General features: G+C 38.9%; 1 protein-coding gene across 3 annotated transcripts in view; it reads right to left on the bottom strand.

Moving 5' to 3' along the window:
* The window catches only part of KCNH7 (potassium voltage-gated channel subfamily H member 7), a 1,437,897-nt gene that overhangs the window by 561,762 nt on the left and 855,335 nt on the right, over positions 1–20,800 (bottom strand). Inside the window, exon 5 of one of the 3 annotated variants that reach the window (XM_078681650.1) lies at positions 6,660–6,692. The exons of the other annotated variants lie outside the window; for them this stretch is intronic. Within the exon in view, the coding sequence (XP_078537776.1) occupies positions 6,660–6,692 (33 nt within the window). The remainder of the gene's footprint in view (positions 1–6,659; positions 6,693–20,800) is intronic. 3 annotated transcript variants of the gene reach the window in all.

Raw genomic sequence — 20,800 nt, 5'->3', positions numbered from 1 at the left:
GTAAACAATGTTCAAAAAAACAATAAAAAAAATATAAAACAACAAAAAGAATAAAAAAAACTGTTCTTTTTAGAACTACCTCCAATTTATAAAAAAATGCTACATTTTTTGAAAACTCTGTCATTCTTTTTTCTCCATGGTACGCTCCCCAGTACGCTCCCCGGTGCGCCTACCGGGCGCTCCCCCCGCGAAAATCGAAAAAAATATATATTTTTTTTTGCCCCGCAAAGCCCTTTTATAGCCCCCACATCAAACCTAGGAGGTCAGGGGGGTCTACTCTGCCCCCTTTTGGTCATTTCCCCCTTTGTTTTTGCCACCTCTTGTGTCTCGATCCTACCGAGACACAAGATGGCGGCCGCTCCGGACTGTTTGGGATGTTGACAGACACCCGAGAGCCAATCAGCTTTCCGCTCGCGTACTCGCGTAGCACGCTGGTACGCGCCCCGGTGCGTGTCCTGGGGCGCGCTTATAGATATATATTTTTTTTTGAACCTAAATTACTCAAAATCCACAGGGAAGGAGCAAAGCGGAGCGGGCCATCTAATTTGAGAAATTCGCGAAAATTCGTCCGCCGGCGCCAAAGTTATTCCCAATAGAATGTTGCGGATTTCCTATGGAAAACAATCCTAACTATAACTACCTACTGGCGACCACCAGTAGGTAATATATATATATATATATGTATATATATATATATAGTTCAATGAATATTCTTTATTTACTGAAAAAAAACAAAGGTTACAGGGATGTTATAGTTAGGTACAGATTTCACATGTACAAAACCATAGAAATCATGCAGGTATAGGTACCTAAACTAACTATAACTGGATGTGTGTAAGAGTCTGTATTAGTGAGAGAGTGGGTACATTAGTGGTGGTATGGGTGAGTTAGTGGGTGTGTGAATAGCAGTATGAGTGAGTGGTTGTGTAAGTAGCTCTATGGATGAGTGGGTACAGGTATAGGTCTATGAATGGGTATGCGAGTGGTTATGTGGATGATATCATCAGTGATGTCATTTGAGATTTCAACAGTGATGTCATCAGTGAAGTCACTGACAATTACATGAGTGAAATAATATGTTCAATCATAAGCAGTGGATTGTGGGGACGTAAGTTATAGTTAGCTCAGGGAACGTTAACTGCTGAATTTCTATGGGTATGGGTCTGTAAGTTAGTGTATGAGTGGTTTTGTGCATGTGTGAGTGGCGTTATGGGTGTGTGGGTGGTTATGTGAGTGTGTGTGTGAGTGGTTGTATGGGTCTGTGAGTGGGTGTATAAGTAGTTTTCTGGTTGTGTGAGTAGATGTGTGAGTGACTGTATGGGTGGCAGGGTGGGTGAGTGTCTGTGTGGGTCTGTGAGTAGATGTGAGAGTAGCAGCATGGGTGTGTGAATGGGTGTCTGAGTGCCTGAGTGTCTGTGTAGGTGTGCCAGTAGCTGTGTAAGTAACTTGGCCAGGACGGAGCCTCACCTGCCCTTTATCCAACAAGAGTCCACTGTTTTGCACAAAATATCTACCCAACTGGAGTACTTTCTACTGGTTAATTACTAAGTGCTAACTCATTGGATAAATGTCTAGTACATATTCCACACTACAGTTGCATAATAGACCAGTAAGAAATATCTCCAGTGACCTTCGGTTCATTTAATTTCGGCAATGTGATTGTTCCACAAGCGTCTTCTAACAGAAATCTGTGATAACAGGAATTCTCCTATAGAGAAGATGACGAGACTACAAAGAGGTGAATCTCCACCAAACAAGGGTACTTCTTTTTAACTATATACAGTAAGTGCCCCTTTGTTCGGTGGTGATGTCTTCATATTCTTTGGCATCATGAAGGCATCACCAAAATTGACAGAAAACGCGCTGGGGAACCTTTTGGTAAGCTGCCCATCATACTGGCAAAATGCAGGAAGACCTTTGCATACTACTAAAGTGGATGGAGAGGGGAGACACCGGTGAGTCTTTCGGGAGATTATGCAAATTTGCATACGCATAGTAATACAAAGGAAAAACCATGGACATACCAGGAGAGGCCAATAAAGAAACCACTCATCATAGTCATTACAGATAGTGCTCCAAAGGATTATGGATGCATTCATGGGGAAGAGGGGGCATGTGGTCCCCCTTCCCGACCAATTTTGGCCATAGGGACCATATACACTGGGGCCCAGCCACTTGATGTTGGGTTCCCTGGCCCCACCCAGGGCATCTAGTGTGCAGTACTGCACAATGGGAACAACAAACTATTATTGGGCAACATGGATCTGTTATCAGCTGACACCCATATGCCATAAGGTTTTTTCTCACAATCCAGCTGTTCTGTTCTGCTTCTGAGACATTTTCCTACACCCTCTTAAATTGATCCCAAATATCAATCCCTTTCATCAACAATGTGAACAAAGTTTCCTCCCCCGACTAGCATGTGAAATTTCCATGAAATATACAGGCCAACAAATCACAATATCGTGCGACGGAATCAACATATCTGTTTCCCATGGCAATCTAGTCATGAGCTGCACATTTAACTACCACAATCTTTTCACGTAACTATAAAGCTTGCAACACGTTTTTAATATGATTTCGTTCCTGATTGGTGTACCAGAGGAAGTGAAAACACCTCTTGAAGACATAACTCCACAAAGTCATGGACCTAAGTCATGCTGACTATCTATAAATATAGTCACTCTCATGTGAGCAGTTAAACTGCATGCCCTGATAAGGGGAATCAATTCTGCAACTTGTGTTGAGGTAATTCTTTGAAGCCAGGCAGCGTGCACTGCATCATTTATAGTGCACACAGCATATGCTGTTCTCAGTGTACCCTCATTACTTCTTAGACATGAGCCGTCTAGAAAAAAGACATGGTCACACTTAATCAGAGGTTCATCCTTAATATCAGGTCATGGCTTGGTGCATAAGTCCATGACATCCAGGCAATCATGTTCAATTTAATCACAAACAACTTCATTTACTGGCAAAAAGTTGATGGATTAAGGATTTGACACCTTTTTAGAACTACGTTGTTAGATGACAATATGGTCTGTTCATGCTTTGTCAAACAATTATTATCCCATCTCTATGTTCTCACTCTTTTCCAAACTAGTGTTCACCAGGGCAACTGCTTTAAACCAGCCAGGAAGACCTGTGGAAACCAGATCAAGGGTGATAGAGAAACGGGCTATAGGAGATTCAAATCTGTATGACATTGTTCTGGAGATACAATGTATTATTATTTACTTTTGATGGTTGTCAATGTTCTTTGAAGTGTTTCCTGACAATAAAAATACTTTTTTACAAAAGTGTTGTAGAGAAATATGCCACATGTGTTCGAGCATCACCTTACATCTGAGTCAGCACTGAGAGAGCGCAGTCCTCTCATTCTCTGCAAAATAAAGTCAACTCTTTGTTGTAATCTGTCATTCCTAGTGCTGGGGTACAACACAGTTTTTCTTTCAGCTCGAGAATGTCTCTCATACAGTCATTGTTCCATGGAATCAGATCAGCTAAAAACATCCTGACTTCCTTTTGAGTTTGACGTGGATTTATTTGAAGAATTGCTTCCACTCTCTCTGGCAACACCGTTCTAGCTCCGTTTTCAATAATGTGTCCCAGATATTGAACTTCTTTTTCACGGTACTGGAGGTTTCCTGGAGACACTTCATGTCCATTCTCAGCCAGGTGATTTAACAATGCAATGGCGTCTTATTTACATGCCTCTCAGGTTTCTGATGCTGTAAGCAGATCATCTATGTACTGTACTGACCTGTAGGGCATTTGCAATGACTCCAGATTTCTTTTCAGAATCTGGTTGAAAAAAAAGGACTCTCTGTACACCCTTGTGTGATACTCTCTGCTGGAACAAGAAGGAGAAGAGGAATTGGCTTTCTTCATGCAAAGGCACTGAAAAGAGAGCTTGAAACAAGTCAATGACTGTAAACCATTCTGCAGTACATGGAATCTGAAATAATATTGTGACTGGATTCGTTACCACGGGACAACAAGGGAGCACTATTTCATTAATCTTTTTAAGATTCTGCACTATCCTGTATTTTCCATTGGGCTTCTGTAAACCCATTTTTGGATAGTTACATTGACTCCCAATTAGTTCCTTCAAGATTCGTTTTTGCAACATAGTGTCTATGACAGGCCTTATTCCTGCAATGATTTATGGGGTCAAAGGGTATAACGGCATTCTGGGATATACTGCGTTTGCTTTTACAGTAATCCGGACTGGCTCTACACATTTTATTAATTCAATATTTTTTCAGTGAGATCCCAAACTTCTGTATTCACAGTATCTCACAAAGCAGCAGGTACTTCTTCAACTGACATTAGGGGAAATATTCCTGTAGCTGTCTGTTGTCGGACCATTGTGAATTCCACATCCTCATCATGGTTCTGGAAAGCTACACTGTCTGGTGTACAGTAAATGGTACAATTTAATTTGCACAAAAAATCTCTCCCTAAAAGCTTTATTGAACTTGAATCACAAACAACAAACTGGTGAATTTCCTTGAATGAACATATATTGACTGGGACACTCTGAAATTTGATTTGTAATCTCCTTATTTGTTACCCCTACAACTTGGATATTTTTTCTTGAGAAGTGTAGGTCTGGGACTTCCAATGTTCTAACAGTAAATCGGGTAGTCCCTGTATCAAATAAGAAATTATACAGGGTGGCCATACACTTCAGCATCAACATCTACCTCTAGGACTGCACCAAGTATGCAATCTTCGTCCCCCTCAAGCAACTTTATTGAGAAACATCAGAACCTCTACCATTATTTTTTTTAAAGGGATACTGTTGTAATGCTTTTTGATTTCAGTTAGGAAACTGTTGCATTGAATTCTGAAAAGTGTTAGTATTAATTGTTGACATCTGATTTAAATTCAATTTAGTATTTCAAATGTTTTGTGGAATCATTTGAACTGGTGGGATTGGCATCATTGGGACTTGTGCTTGCATAGGCTCCTACATCTGCTATGCCGACATGTTTTGCATCTGCGCTCCTTTTTGCATTTTTACATTTCCATTAGCATTATCAGGATGATATCTACACTCCCTTTTCCAATGCCTGACTCTGTGACAGGATTGACAAGGAGTAACCTGTTTTCTTAGCAGCAATATCTGCTCCTGAACCCGTATTACAGGAACACCTATACCTCTAGCCTGAGGTACATTAAACCAGCCTTGCTTACTTGGAAACCAACTTGTATATCTCCTTGAAGCCCTATAAAAGAAGGATTCTGGAAGCCTTTGTGAGCCACCTTTGTCTGTGCCAACATACATTTCTTTTTTATCTTTTTCTGCTCCAGCTCCATCTCATCGCTACAGTATGATGCATATCTCAGAACTTCATCAAGTGATTTGTTTTGCCAGCAGATCATGCTTTGATTTATGTGCGAGCTGATCTCTTGTCTCGATCCTAAGAGAAACTGCGACACAAACATTCCCATATCCTTTTCCTCAGGATGTCCTCGCCCACAATGCTGTTGTAAAACCTGTAACAGTCTTTCATAAAATTCATGAACTGATTCTCTTGGTGCCATGGGTCAGTCAGTTCATTTTAACCCAATCCAAATCTTTTGGTGGCATTCAGCACTTCAAGAAAGTAATCACTGCTTCATATTTCTCCATAACTACAGGGGATTGTGCATTAGTACTAGCATTTCAAGCTGGTTCCACATATGGCCATTGTACAGCATTCTTATAGAAAGCATTCAAATCAGCCCACAAAACCTTCAAAATCTTTAAAAACCATTCTACTTGTGAGTACCACTGCACTGGTTTGTCTCTCAAATTTGAGAATTTTTTAGTGAATGCTGTAAGATCACCACTGTTCCAAGGGTCATGTACATACATCCTTCATGCTATTTCTCTTAGCGGGTATGCTGTAATTTCTCCCTGATTTTTCTAATCTTCAACTTCCCTCTTTTTCTTTTCTTTTCATGCTTCTTGCACACGTAAATTCAATTCTTTCAGTTTCACCCCATTTCAAATGCATCTTACCAATTCCATAATATGTAAATAAATTCCTGAAGCATGCACATTGTTAATTGCTTCATCATCTTTTTGAAGCCTATAACTTTTCTCCAAAATAAAACTTTTAGAAAGATCAATTTAAAATTTCTGAGCTAATTCCGTCAGCATATCATGTATGGCACCTGCTCATCTGGTAATTTCCTTACACAGGTTAATTCTTTCTCTTGATATTGTTCTAAGTATTCTGTTTCCAAACATCCTCTTACTATTGCTTTCAATTCTACTTTTTATTTGGTAACATCTAATGGCCTTTCTTTTGTAGGATTCAAATTACCTGTGAATCTGTGATTTTTGTCTTTTTAATCCGTGCCGCTTCCTTCAACCAAGGTGGAAAAAATCCATCCTCTATCGAATTTATTTCTCCTGGGGTTCACGGTTGCGGTAAAAACAAGCATTCCACCATATATGAGTGCATGTCCTGTTTGTGGTGGTCCCCACACAACAATCTGTGAATTTTGTGAAGTTGGAACACAGACTGTTGTAGGTGGACCTCCTACAGTCCCTTGAGCTTCTGTCATCAAACAAAAATGTTGTGGTGTATTTATAACTGGTCTATGTAGGGTGTGTGTGTTTATTGGTGGGTATTGTGCTGTACTATACACAACAGGTGTACTAGTCACAGTAGGAACTGGAATTTGGGGTTGAACTACAGCTGGTGGAAAAATTGTGAAGTATCAGCTTAGGTCTCTCCAACTGTACTACACTGGGTTCTAAGGGGCAGTAGCCACTGTACTACTCATACTAGTACTTGATTCACCTTGATCAGTAAATGTTAGATGAGGTCTTGCAGCTAGTATCTCTTCTAAAATATCATCCCCTGAATCGCTATCTGTCTCATCATCCTTCACTTTCTTCTCTTCAGCCTGCTCTGTTGATTTTTTCCTATTTGCCTTTCCTGGTATTTCTGTTGTAATGATTGGATATAGTCATGTTCCATCAATCATAGTTTTACTCCACCTACGCTGTCCTTCATCCCATTGGGCATCTGCATAATTGTGCACCACTCTCTTCACCATTCTCTGATATTTTTCCCTTTCTTTTTCTGGTGCAACCTTCTTCCATAGATTTAGAGCGTCATCTTGAGCAGTTCTAGGGGGTGTTCTTGTTTCATATAATTTTCCTTTTTAGTTTCCAATAATTCTAGTTTCAAAAGTTTTGTATCTTGGGAAAGTCAATGGACCATCTTTTTCTGTGATCATGCACCATTGACGAAGCTAAAAACATGTATGTATTCCGTATTCCATTGTCATAATGTATGCAGGTGTACCCTCAGGAGCTGCCTCTGCACCTTTCTGTACTGGGATTGTAACATCTCCCATCACCAAATTCTTAATTTCTTCAAAACATTCCATGATAGCAATAAATTAGAAGGGTAAAACAACTTTAAATTCAATATTTTGACTGTTACGGATAGTTCAAATCTCTGTGATCCCATCCTATCAAAGCTATTATTTCCCAAAATGATGTCAACAAATCTCAATGTGGTATTCACTCAACAGTTAATACTCACACCTCCAAAAAAGCAACACCCTTCGAATACTGCCATGTCAGATCTTCAGGTTCTGGGCATTAGATTTCAAGATTCATATCAATTTAACATGGGAAATATTTTATAGCTCCAGTCAAGTTGTATAACGTACTCTGCCACAGGAAAACTGATAGCGCCAAACAAGTCCAAAATGTGAATTTCCAGTCCCAGTTCATGCCAAGTTCTTCTCCTAGGCGACAGATCTTTGCCACCATTTTTTAATGAAGCTAAATCAAATCAATATCAATCAACATCATATAATTTATCAGTTCTTAGGCTAAGTCAATAATGAGAATTTTAGTTTGGTTTAGAAAACATTCATTCTCATAAAGAGATTAGCAATCTACTTTTTCTTTTCATTCACTTAGTTAGCCAAGTAAATCCATTTCCAGAAATGTATAAAGAAAAATATGGTTAGAGTCAATAATGTAAAATAACAAGTGTGTTCCATAAAGGAATTAATTCCTATCCTAAGTACAGGTCCAAATGTAGAAGCTAATAGAGTTCAGGCAAAGAGTAAGATCAAGGGAGCATTAAAGTTCCATATCACATTCAGTAAGTGAACTCCCCATGAAGAGTAGTTCAGGAAACTTAGCAGAGTCTCAATCTCCAAAGAGCATTGAACACAGTAGCAATCTGTACAAATCAAGTCGCAAAAGATAAAAAACATGGGGGACAGCTGCAGCAGTAATTACAACTGTCAGGGACATGACGGGTGATTAAAAGTCTCCAAGAAAGTCTAAGAGCATATCCTCTAAAAGCAAAGTGGTAAAGTGGTAACCCTCTATCTATAAATCACACTTATATAAGACAAGAACACATGCAAACAACATTGTTGCAGATTAGATCACTCCAGTCCAATGGAAAGACATCTTTCAATGGTGGGCAGGCTTTATTCTTCCTTTCCCATTGAGAACAAATGACGTCAACAATTTACTGTCAAATATGTAACAGAGATCATTAAAAATGTGTCTTTCTGGAAGTGTTAACCTTGGTTCCCAGGCAAGCTTAATGCAGAGTCTATTCTATAATTTATTCAATGTTTCACGGCGTGACAATGAACTGTACTAAAGACAGAAATATTTACTTGCAAATTTCTAATTAGATTCTGCTTTTTACATATTCAGTATATTCAGTATTATTTGAACACAAGATAGATAGGAAGTTCAAGCTTGGTGCAAATGAGAACCTGTAGCTTAAGGAAGATAATACATTTCATAAAACTGCAACATTTTTCAGTTATGACGAAGATTCAAAGTAATTCACATTAAGGTCAGGTTATCAAATACATTTGTGCATAGTTCAGCAATACCTAAAGCTTGTGTTTGTTAAAGAGAAATATAACAGTGGCGTACCAGTGAATATATTTCTGCCTAATGCATTTTGCATATTCTGACTACGTGTCATTTACAGTGTTTTCACATTAATGTCTCAGGCAAAATCATCAGCTTTGTTAATTCAATTTAATTTAAATGTTCAGCTTCATCACACACATGATACATTGACATTATTGTGCAAACATAAAGACTTCTGCACCAGTACTTGTCCTAGGCTCATTCTATAGGTGCAAACACTGTGGCAAAGCCTTGCCTGTTCCCACAGAGAAAAGTATTTCAAACACCAATTTCACAATATCCCATATTGGCACAATATTCATTGACCTGAATAAAGGCACCATCCTATCCAGACACCCACTCAAATCATGCTAAACTGTAAAACAAAGGGCATTGAGTTACCATAATTAGAGTGCCTCATAGGCAAACTACAGATGACACCGATTGTTCAAGAATTTCAAGTTTCTTTTTTGACATGATCATTTTAAAGAACTATCTGTCTAAATCAGTTACATTCAAATCACTTTATTTCGTCAATCAAGCCATAAACGCTTAGAGTAAAATACATCTTGTTGGTCAAATTTAAAAAGAGCTAAAACCAGCAAATCAGCCTGCAAAGAGATACATAAAATCGATGATAAAAAGCATTGTTGGATAATTTGAAGAGGCAATGTGATTAAATACTTAAAACAGATGAACATACATAATTGAAAAGACAGCAGCACGAAAGTAAAAAATCGTGCAAAGTGTAAGGCCATGCTTTTGCAGCTATGAAAGAGTTGCCCTTCTTAGAGTTCAGATGCAACCCAGAAATTTAGCTACTGAGGAAGTACCCAAAGGACGAGAGTCCAACCTTGAAATTCTAGGAGCAAAATAATGTCTTTGTGTGCCCAGCTGCTTACATAAGGATTTTGTCCACATCTGGTAGGGTTTAGTGTAAGCTGTACAAACAAATAGAACATGAGGTGCAGATTCAACCACTGTTCTGCAAGCTGAGCTTAACAAAGAATCAGTGGCCTTCCATTTGTGAGTGAATGTTTTCAGAGGTATGGCGCCAATTCTGTATTTGAAGTAAACTTTCCTGTCCAACATGATTGTTATAGTTCCCAGTGTTGTTCAAGAACACTAATACATTTGGGGCCAGAAGTAAAACCATTTTTAGTGGTCACAAATGGGAAATCGGGCCGTTTCCGATTCCAAAATAGGTCTGCCCCTTGTTCAAACCCTATTTTGCGAGTTAGTAACCTATTGCCGACTCACAAAATAGGAATTGCAACTCGCTATTAGGAAAAGGCATACCGAGGGCATTCCTTCCTAATAGAGAGTCGCACTTTAATGTACAATTGTTTTGCAACCGCAATTGCAAAACACTCGCAGTTTACCACGTACTTCAAGAAGGTGGTAAGCCACTCAAAAACCAGAAGGGGTCCCTGAATGTATGCGAAAATATTTTTTAAGAGCAGGCAGTGGTCCCATGGACCACTGGCTACTCTTAAAAAATTAAACAGAAACCTTTAATTTTTCTTTTTTTAATGCATACCGTTTTCCTTCAAGGAAAACAGGCTGCTTTAAAAAAAAACTGTTTTATTTAAAAAGCATTCACAGACATGATGATCTGCTGACCCCAGCAGCCCACCATCCCTTGGAAGTGCAAGCCATTCCCAATGGGGTCGCAAATTGCATCTGCCTCATGAATAATAATGAGACAGGCAATTTGCGAACCCATTAGGAATAGCAGTGTCTGAGACACTGTTGTAAATTACATTTTGCGAGTCACAAATTTCAAGTTGCAAATTCGACACAATTTGCGACTTGCAAATTTTAAGGGTCGTACATCTGGCCCTTGAAATCAAAGAATTCCCCTGTCAGTGCACAGTGGCAGCCTTGCGGACTTCGTTCTGGATTAACCAAAGCCAGTAATGCCTTTTTAGTGAGAAAGAGGCACAAGAAGAAGTCACCCAGAGTTCTGTCCAGCCGAGTGGAATTAAGAGCTTTTTGATATTAGCGAGTCACAGGACTTTATTAAATCTATCTGATTTGATAACATTCTGAAGTGCTGGGGCATAATGTGCGAGCTCTGGAGTGGACCATAACCCTATCCAATAAATTAAAGGGTGCAATCTGTGTTTGCTCTCAATGACTTTCCTAACCATTGTCAAAAACAATAAGTAGTTGGTGGCAAGTGGGCTAGGTTCCTTAGGAACCTATTTTCAGACATCAGTAGTCCTATGATGTTGGAGAAGCCTCAAAGTTCTGCTCCTTATAGAGAAGATCCTACAGCTTTGCCTTTATAAATCTGAAGGGCAGATTTATGGGTTTGCTGAAGGACGCTCAAAGTTCCTAGAGAATGACACCTGTGATTTGTTTGTGTTTAATGATCATTATGGAACTTCCATATGGCGCTATTTTGTCTCTCTCCATTTGCAATGTGCCTTCGCACACACCTTTGTGCCATAGTGCAAGGGTGTGTGCATTTGTCTGAATTGTGAGTGGCGAAGTGAGCTAAAGAACAATGATGGATTCAACCCAGATCTGTGACTCTGGGTAAGTGTCTGAAAAGTTTCAGCGCTCCGTCCATCTTCTACTTGTGTTTGCTCTGTTTGCCCTAAGTTGGCAGGGTATGCCCAGACATGGGTTCTTTGTTTCCTTTGCACTGGATTCAAACTAGCCTGGCTGATGAGGGCTGTTAGCCCAAAACCAGTCCCAGGATGCTTGTTTACGGTCCAGGGAAGACTAGTCTTGGCAGTTCGGGCTCAACTGTTCCCATGAGGCACAGGGTAAAGACCGATTTGCATATATGGCTGTGTCTGAACTGGGGTGGCTAAGTGAGTCAAAGAATGATGATGGATTCAACCCAGATCTGTGACTGGGGCTGAGTGGCTGAAAAGTTTCAGCGCTCCGTCCATCATCTCCTTGTGTTTGCCTTATCCCATTGTTTGAAACCTGTCAGTTTTCTCACTTCTTGCGGGTCATTATAATGGGGTCACTTTTGTAACCTTCCTATGCCATACTACACGTTTCATGATGCTATCCCATGCCCCGAGTGGTGTCCACATAGGGGTAAATAGATATTTGGATATGTAATATAGGTATTGGGAGTAGATGGGTATCCCCATGTCTTGTCTTTCTATTCAGGTTACTGGTTCTATTATTGCGGTGAACACCCACTCATTATTCACTTGGAGTTGAGAGGCCCGATGGAAAGCCTAACATCAGGAATGGAGATTCCCTCATTGAAGGCCGACCAGGTCAGAGTCCACAGTGCAATCCTCAGAGTGCCCACATCCCACAGAAAAATTCATAGTATTTGGTACAGCCACACAAAATAAGATTCTGGTATTGGAAAGGGCACATTTTGCAGTATATATAAAAATGTCAGTAGGTTAATCATTTTGAAGGATGAAGCCCAGACTTAGGATGAAGACAGGATGAAGCCCAGACGATAACTGAAGCTTCTGCCATCACCCAACAACAGTCCCAAACTGTTGCTGAATCATCTCCAGATTTGGCTCTAGAAATAGGGATTAGTCTACTGTAACATCTACACTGAGGTATTTAAAGCAGGGGTGTGGAATTTTATAAAATATCTGTTTGACTATGGGACAGGATGATTCATACATCTATTTGTACTGTAAAAAACTTTACTTGTCCCTTGGTTGGACATTTACTACGGACAAGGGCAAGAGTAAAACGTTTTCAAGGTTGGAAAAAATTGGCTGAACCGAAAGTGAACTTGGAAATGCTCAGCAGATTTTTACTTGAACAAGCATACAAATACATATTTGCTCACACCAAAATGTGGTTTACAAATTTGTTGTTTCCAGTCTTGACTCTTTAAATTCTTGTGAATTCATGAACATCATAAATCTGCACTAAAGCAAGGACATATACCAGAGGTGCACTTTTGTAACTTTCTTTAATAATTGGGTCCCTATTTACATGTTTTGTTGGTCAGGACCTTCTATCTTTGTCAGAATGACATATGGCAAAGTGTGTTTTTTGAGAGAAAAGCATTTTTGGTCTGAGTCACATGTTTTTTTTTGTAGTACATTGGTGGGTGCTCAGTCCCTCACACAAAAATTAAGTTTTACAAAAACCATTTTTAAATAAAACACGCATTAGCAAACCAAAAGGGTGCAATCATTGCCAGACCTATTGCATTTGCAATGCATTTTTATTTCATCTGAAAGCACAGAATCATCAATATTGATTTCACACTTATTTGCATCTAATCAGAGAGAATGCTAAGAGCATTATAGGTAACCTCAAATTGTTAAACTTTGCAAACGTGTGTTCATTTGTATCCCGCAACCACTGTCGGTAGTACAAGCCAAGCTCACAGTTTTTCCTTAGGACGCTCACCCTAACCATAACGACTTTGCTTTAATGAACCATAAATACAAGTTTGAAGAGATTGAGCATATGGATATAATTCTTACTTTAACAGTAGACAATGCTCTTTCAAAGAGCCCTAATGTGGTACTGTGAACTGATAAACAAAGTGCTGCAGTGGGTTAATCCTACTTATCCAAGGGACAAAACAAACATGTAAAATTGATGTTCTTAACCCAAAAAAATATGCATTTGCTTTTGAGTGATAGGAATTCCACACCCCTGGAAAGCCATCTCCATAAACACTGATTCCCCAGGCCTCCTTTTTTTCCAATACCCATTCAACTGTTTTGTAAATACTTGATTTATCCCAGTTATTGCGGTATCCTGTATACCCTTTAACAATACGAAATAAATGAGACACTAATTTATAAAAGTATATTGTACTTTTCTGAACTTTTAGACAGAAAAATCAACAAAATCCAACAGAGGGTATCAGAGATAAGAATTTTTCAATAACTTGTAAATCTCAGCATTCTAATCAAAAACATGATCAACCATATATAATCACAAAGTTTGGAAACTTTTAATGAGTTCTGTTGAATGGCCAAATCTGGCAGGAGAAAGGTCAGGCAGGCCAATAAGGAGTGGTAAGACAGTTTACCTTGGCACAAAAGCAGTCACAAGACAAGTTCCAGGCGCTATGGGCAAACAATCATATACTTCAATAGAGTAGTCCTAATGTAAGTGATACAGGATGCTGAAGATACTGTAAGATGCTGAGAACTGTGATCAGTCAAAATATCAAATTTTAAATGTCGATATGCCAAAATATCGAGTTTAATACATTGAGTGGACAGAATATCGACCGTCAAAGATATAGTGGTGCAGAATATCGAAATGCAGGTAAGAAATATCGTTTGTCATAAAATCGAAGTTAGTACTAGCGACAGTCATAATATACTTGTTAAACATAGCGAATTTTATTATAGTGTTTTAAGTGTTAGTATATGTGTTATAAGTATGTATTATTTTTGTAATGTATGTTTGAATTTTTTTAAAGTAAGGAATTTTATGTTAATAAATTTTTGTGTAATTTAATTCCGTAGTGGGTTGTGGATTTATAGGGGAATAGGGTGGGAAGTAATTTAATTATAAAATATTGTTTAAGAATTATTCAGAATTAATTAAGTATATGTTAATAAATGTTTGTGTAATTTATTTGTGTAGCGGGTTGTGGGTTTATAGTGGAATAGGCTGGGAAGTAATTTAATTGTACTTAATTTATTAATTGTTGTATTAATTAATAATTAAGTTAATTCATGTATCATTAATTAATTATAAATTGATTAACAATTAATAATTAATTGGTAATTATGTTAAGTGTGTTATTTTATTATTACTTAGTAATTAATTCGATATTAATTATTAATAATTAATTTGTAAATTGTGTACTTTTTTTAGGAGTGGGTTAAGTGTTGATATGGGAGTGGAGTAGGAAGTAAGTTAGTTTTAATGCAATTTGTAATATTTTTTATATTATATTTATTAAAAGTTAATTTTTATTTCATTGCGTTAATTGCATGAATTAATTTTGATATGATGGTTATTGATTTTATTGTTAATTGTTTTAGTTAATTAATCGTCAATTAATTATTTTAATTTATTAATATTTTACAATATTGTAGGTGACGTTTATAGGGAAAATGGTGGGAGGTAAATTAATTATATTGCAGGTGTGGGTATACTAAATTATTCCCCTACGCTATCCAGCACTTTTCCTACTGTTACACTTGGTGGAGTGGGAATATTAAATTATTCCCACCAGCTATTCAGCACTTTCCCTACTGTTGAATTTGCTGGAGTGGGGATAGTCATTTTTACCTACCCGCTATCCAACACTTTCACTTCTGTTGCATTCGATGAAGTTGGAATAGTAATTTTTACCCACCCGCTATCAGACACTTTCCCTACTGTTGCACTTGCTGGTGTGGGAATCGTAATTCTTACCCTGTCACTATCCAACACTTTGCCTGCTGTTGCACTCGCTGAAGTGGGAATCGTAATTTTTACCCACCCGCTATCCAACACTTTCCCTACTAATGCACTCGCTGGAGTGGGAATAGTAATTTTTATCCTCCCGCTATCCAACACTTTCCCTACTGTTGCACTTGCTGGAGTGGGAGTAGTAATTTTTACCCACCCGCTATCCAACACTTTCCCTACTGTTGCACTCGCTGGAGTGGGAATAGTAATTTTTACCCACCCTCTATTCAACACTTTCCCTACTGCTCCACTCTCTGGAGTGGGAATAGTAATTTTTATCCACCCGCTATCCAACACTTTCCCTATTGTACCACTTGTTGGAGTGGAAATACTAATTTTATCCTTTACATTATGCAACGTATTTAGTATTGTTATCTTTAATGTAGTGTAAAATATTATTTATATAAAAATATTTATTTTGATGGCTTAACTGTATGATATTTTTTATATTATTATTATTATAAGTATATATATATATATCCAGAGGATCGTCATACTGCAAGCTCGCGCTGCCAGTTCCCACAAATGACAAAGAGCAGACCCTTTAGTTGCTGGTGCAAAGTGCTTTTTAATTTGTTAGTTCCAGCGCGTCCGCCATGACGCGTTTCGCCTCGAAAAGAATCTTGATCACATGACATTATATATATATATATATATATATATATATATATATAATTATATTTTTAATGATTTTTTTTACATTTTCTAATATTAATTATTTTTTAATATTATTAAGTTAATATATACAATAAAAAATAAAAGTGCATGTTTAATTTTTTTTACATTACATGTATTATTTATGAATTTTAACATTTTGAAGTGATGTTTAAGTATGTTTTACTTAATTATATGTATTATTTATGTAATGCTATATTACTTTTAAGATATTTAAAAAAGTCGATATTTCAACAAACTATATTATTTACCACGATATTTAGGATTCAATATTTTTGTACTTACCTGTTTATAGATGGAAATTTGATGATATTTTCTCATTGATATTCTGGCAGCTCAATATTATGCTCCTCCATTTTCTCTCAGTGATCCGCTGAGAACGCAGTGCAGTGAATGGGGTCTTCCTGGGGCAACTCCAGGGTCCAGGTGGGGAAACTTTGGCCACATGGGTGGATGTCCTCTGAAGTCCTCTCTGTGCCACTGGACTCCTGGTCAAAGCGAAATAAGTGGTTCCCTTTGGTAATGCTAGTATCCATCTTGGGTGACCAACCTGCACTTAAACAGCTTTCCTAGGTCCAGCAGACTCAGGTGCAACTTTTGAATGCTGTAACTTGGACATCTGAGTTTCACATTTGCAGATTGTGGTTACTGACTGGCCAGGACAGTCTAATTTAGCTTTTGTGGCCTTTGTGCTGTAACAGGAAGTCAGCCAACTGAGTCTGGAGATCACCTTGTCTGTCTTGGGCTCTGGGGTGGCTTTTCCATGTGCCAGACACCACAGCCCTCTTTTTGCTAGCCAAAGAATCAGCAGGTGCAATCCAGCAGTAAGGGCAGCCTTTTGCCAAGTCCAGGGAACAGCACACACTCCTTCTTTAGTCCTCTCTCCATTCCAGATGTGATCTGAGGTCTGGGTGCCAGAGGTACGATATTTATGTGCAGAAAATGCCCTAAGGGGCTGAAGGGGCACTAGGCAATGGGCTAGTAGGAACTTTGCAGCCTGATGTTGACTTCTCGTGAATAGTGGCAGCTAGCTATCCCAGAGAGAACTATTCCACCCACTCCCAAGATAGTAGAAACCCCGTTCTCGGCTTGTGGAGCTTGGTGGTCTACCCTAGAGGTGTGGTTACCTGTGGGCTACATGCGAACAAGAAATCTGTTTTAGCCATTGGTTTCTTCTCTCTGTCTCCAACGCCAACCTATCTAGGTAACAAAAGAGCAGCCCCTTTCATATGTGTCCACCATTTACTCATCAAAGATGGCTTATCCTTTAAAGCTCGCCTTTTGGGCTCACATGCTGTGTGGCTTCCTGCCAGGAAGAGAGGACACCTCTGCCAACTGCAGGTCTCTACTTTTATTACTCCTCTGAGTCATTAACATATTGCCCCAGGTGGGCAGAAGGTTGTCTTTTGGCCAACATCTGTGTGTGTCCACTGGAAAACTCGGGCAACAGAGTGCCAGCTTACTGAAAGTTGCATTGACTCAAAACTTACATTAAAATGGACTTGGGCTTCAAGTCAGGTTTAAAGTAATGTTTAATATGATACCTTGAAGTACCAACCTTAGTTGTCCTATTCAATAGTTAACACAGCAAAGTTGTCAGTATATAATACTGTACTTGCCAATGGGGCCACTAGCCTTTTCACATTAAAAACAAGAATTTGGGGATTTCACTGTCAGGACATATAAAAGTACATATCCTGCTTTTTAATATACAGCACCCTGCCTTAGGACTTGATGGGCTCCTGTAGAGGTGACTTATATACATTAAAAAGGGAGGTTTAGGCTTTGTCATTGATTTGAATGGCAAAGTCGAGTTGGTTTAAAACTGCTCTACCAGTTGGCAGACTAGGAAATATTTTTTCACATTGTCCCAGCCAGGGTGGCATGAGTCATGCTGCAGCCCTGGGGGGGCACTTTTACACACACGACCTGAGTAACTCCGGTTCCATATACTAGGGACGTATAAGTAAGTAAAGTTATGCCAATTGGATATAACCAATCTAGCATTATAATTTTACAGATCAAAGCACTGGTACTTTTGTCAGGTTAGTGGGCCTCAGTGTACTCTCAGAGACGAAAAACCAGCAGACTCAGTCCACAACTTTGGGGTTTATCATGCAAAAAAGGGCATTGCCCAGCAGTAGTGCATCACAAGTGAGAGGTGTGTAAAGTAAATAGCTTCAGGCACCGCATCCCGAATTAAATTTTTTATAGTCTGGCTTGTCAGTGCAGCCGTCACCAGACAGTTATGCGGGCATCACTAAAGAAGGGCTTTGACAACTCCCACATGTAGGGAGCTAGGAGTACATGTTTTGAATGGGCAAAAGTAGTGTGCTTTCGCAAAAAAACTGCTTGCCTCCACCCAGCTGTGATTATTTTGTTTATTTAGCCAGCTGCCTGAGGTTGAACATTTAGGGGCACACACATGACAGTAATGCTATGAAAGTGTCTCAGAACTAGATCATTAATAGTGTTTTTCTCTGGCAGCAAGACAAATTGGAGGAGGACAGTCATTAATCTATATATATTTTTAGGTCTGACTTAATAGTGCATTCATAAGCCAGACTTATTGGCATGGCCAATGCTTGTTCTTGTGATTATTAGTTTATCAAACACCCACGTTGGAATGAAAAACATTCTTTAAAGTATCATAAATCAATTTTACATCTGTTTGACTAATAAGAATGTTGGTTACATTTAGAAACTGCAAACTCTTTTAAGTTGTGTATGTGCTAGACTCATGTCAATAGATACACGTTCTACATTCATACTGTAATGGGTTCTTTCACTTTTTGGCATCAGCCCTGATAGCTACTGCCATCTTATCCTCTTTCTTCATGTTAAATGACAAGGTATGATAACGGCAATTTTATAACTTCCCAAATCTATTTCAACAGAAAAAGTATTCTCTTTCCTTTTTATTTTACAATTTCTTATGACTTGCTTCATATTTCTAACAAAGCAGTTCTCATATTCATAGTTTGTGGTTTAAAGATTCTCCATCTATTTTCTTGGAAAATCCACATCCAAAGCTGTTTGTTCCTTTGTTGCTATTTTTTCTACCTCATACATTCTATTGGTCATTCTCCTTATGTACTTTTAGATCACCTTTAGGTTTTGTGGTGCAGAAGATATATATTGTCTTCCAGTACTTTTACACTTTCCTACAAAGATTTCGGTTATGAAGGAGAATATCTAGCAAGAGGCACATTGGCATTCCAGTAACATGTAAGAGTAATCTATTTTACTCCTAAATCATATTTTTGGCAAGTTGAATTTACTTTCCCTTTGAATTAAGAGCAAATTAAGTGCTCATGGGGTTACATCCCCACTTGCCGTTGTCAGGATTATAACGTTTGATGGCTGTCAGAGAGTGAGTTAATAATTCAGGAAGAGGTGACTCTAACAACTTAATAAAAAACAATGTTGTTATGTTCAAACAAAGTTTGCTTATACTCTCTGCTCAATCTCATGCAGTTTCAAATATAGATTGCTGAGAAACTCTGCTCAATCTCATGCAGCTATGACGCTCAGCAGAAGGGGTTGCCCTCTAGAAAAGAGTGATAGAATAAACAGTGTTTAAGTTAAGAACACTACACAATAAAATTCCCAAACGGATTTAGAAAATACAGTACTTTAGTAAGCAGAATGACACAAGCATTGTTGAAAATAAAGTAAGAGAGGGAGTTTTTTTTTGTTTTGAATCAAGGTAAAAAGCACGAAATTGAAAAGTACCAATCAAAGTAAATGTTCACGGTACAATAGGAACTGAGCATGATCTTTGGCTGACCACATGAACAGGGCTTGTTAAACCAAGCAGATCTCACGGGCCAAAAGTTTTCCCTATGGATGTTGTTACTTTTTTGCTTATGAATTTCTTACTTCAGGGCATGGCAGAATGTTAAAGGTGGTGAGGACTCCTCAAAGACAGGTACTAATGCTGGGCAGTGAACTCCACTCCGCGGGCAGAGTTTGGCAAAAACAGCCTATGCCGTGTGGCGGAGTCCAGTGGAATCGCAGTGTCTCATCAATGCTTCCTGTCTGTGATTAGGGAATGGGGTTAAGTATAACTGCCCTGCGTCCACTCTGTTCCTACTCTGTTCCTTTCTCTGGGTGCCAGGAACATCCAAACGACCTCACGACATGTAGTGTTTGTGAGGACTGTCATTGCTGTATCATTGCCACTTACCCGGAAACCGCAACGTTCTACAAAAACTGTCCTCATAGGGGAATTGTCCATCATTTGATATTCAAGGTACCCTATAGGCTATAAAAATGGCAAGTTTACTCCTGAAAAGATGGTCCAGACTCCCAGACTACCTCCAGAGATCCCCAACATAACGTTCATTAGTGCCATTTGCTCTCTTAATGTAAATAAGAGAGCACATGGATGGTGTTTTAGCGCGCGCAATGTAATTCATTTTATTTATTTATTTAGTTACTTAACTCTGTTCAGCCCTATGCTGGAGCTTACTACCCCACACCCTGCCCCTCCCCTGCCCCGCTCACCACTCGCAGTACTCCCTCAAGGAGCTGCCACTGGAAAAGGGGCGAGGTAAGGTTTTCCTCCTGAGCTGCAGCTTGATTTTTGAAGGGAGAGGCTGTCTTTCAAATTTCTTTTCTCCTGCAACCCCCACCGCTCACTCTATGGGGTGAAGCTACCTGTCTCTTATCCGAGTAGGCACTGCCAAAGGTTCAGCCTGACCAAATGACTCATGGGGAGCAAGAGGAGCTATTCTTGCAAAGCTGTAGAAGCATCGGTGTGGGGGGGACTCTGCTTTAATCCCATGTATGTCACCTGTTCAACCCTGCTCGGGCACGGAGCTCCTTGGAATCTCA

Source organism: Lissotriton helveticus, chromosome 3_1, assembly GCF_964261635.1.
Source record: "Lissotriton helveticus chromosome 3_1, aLisHel1.1, whole genome shotgun sequence".
Classification (NCBI taxonomy): Eukaryota; Metazoa; Chordata; class Amphibia; order Caudata; family Salamandridae; genus Lissotriton; species Lissotriton helveticus.
This window is presented reverse-complemented; position numbering and strand designations above follow the sequence as displayed.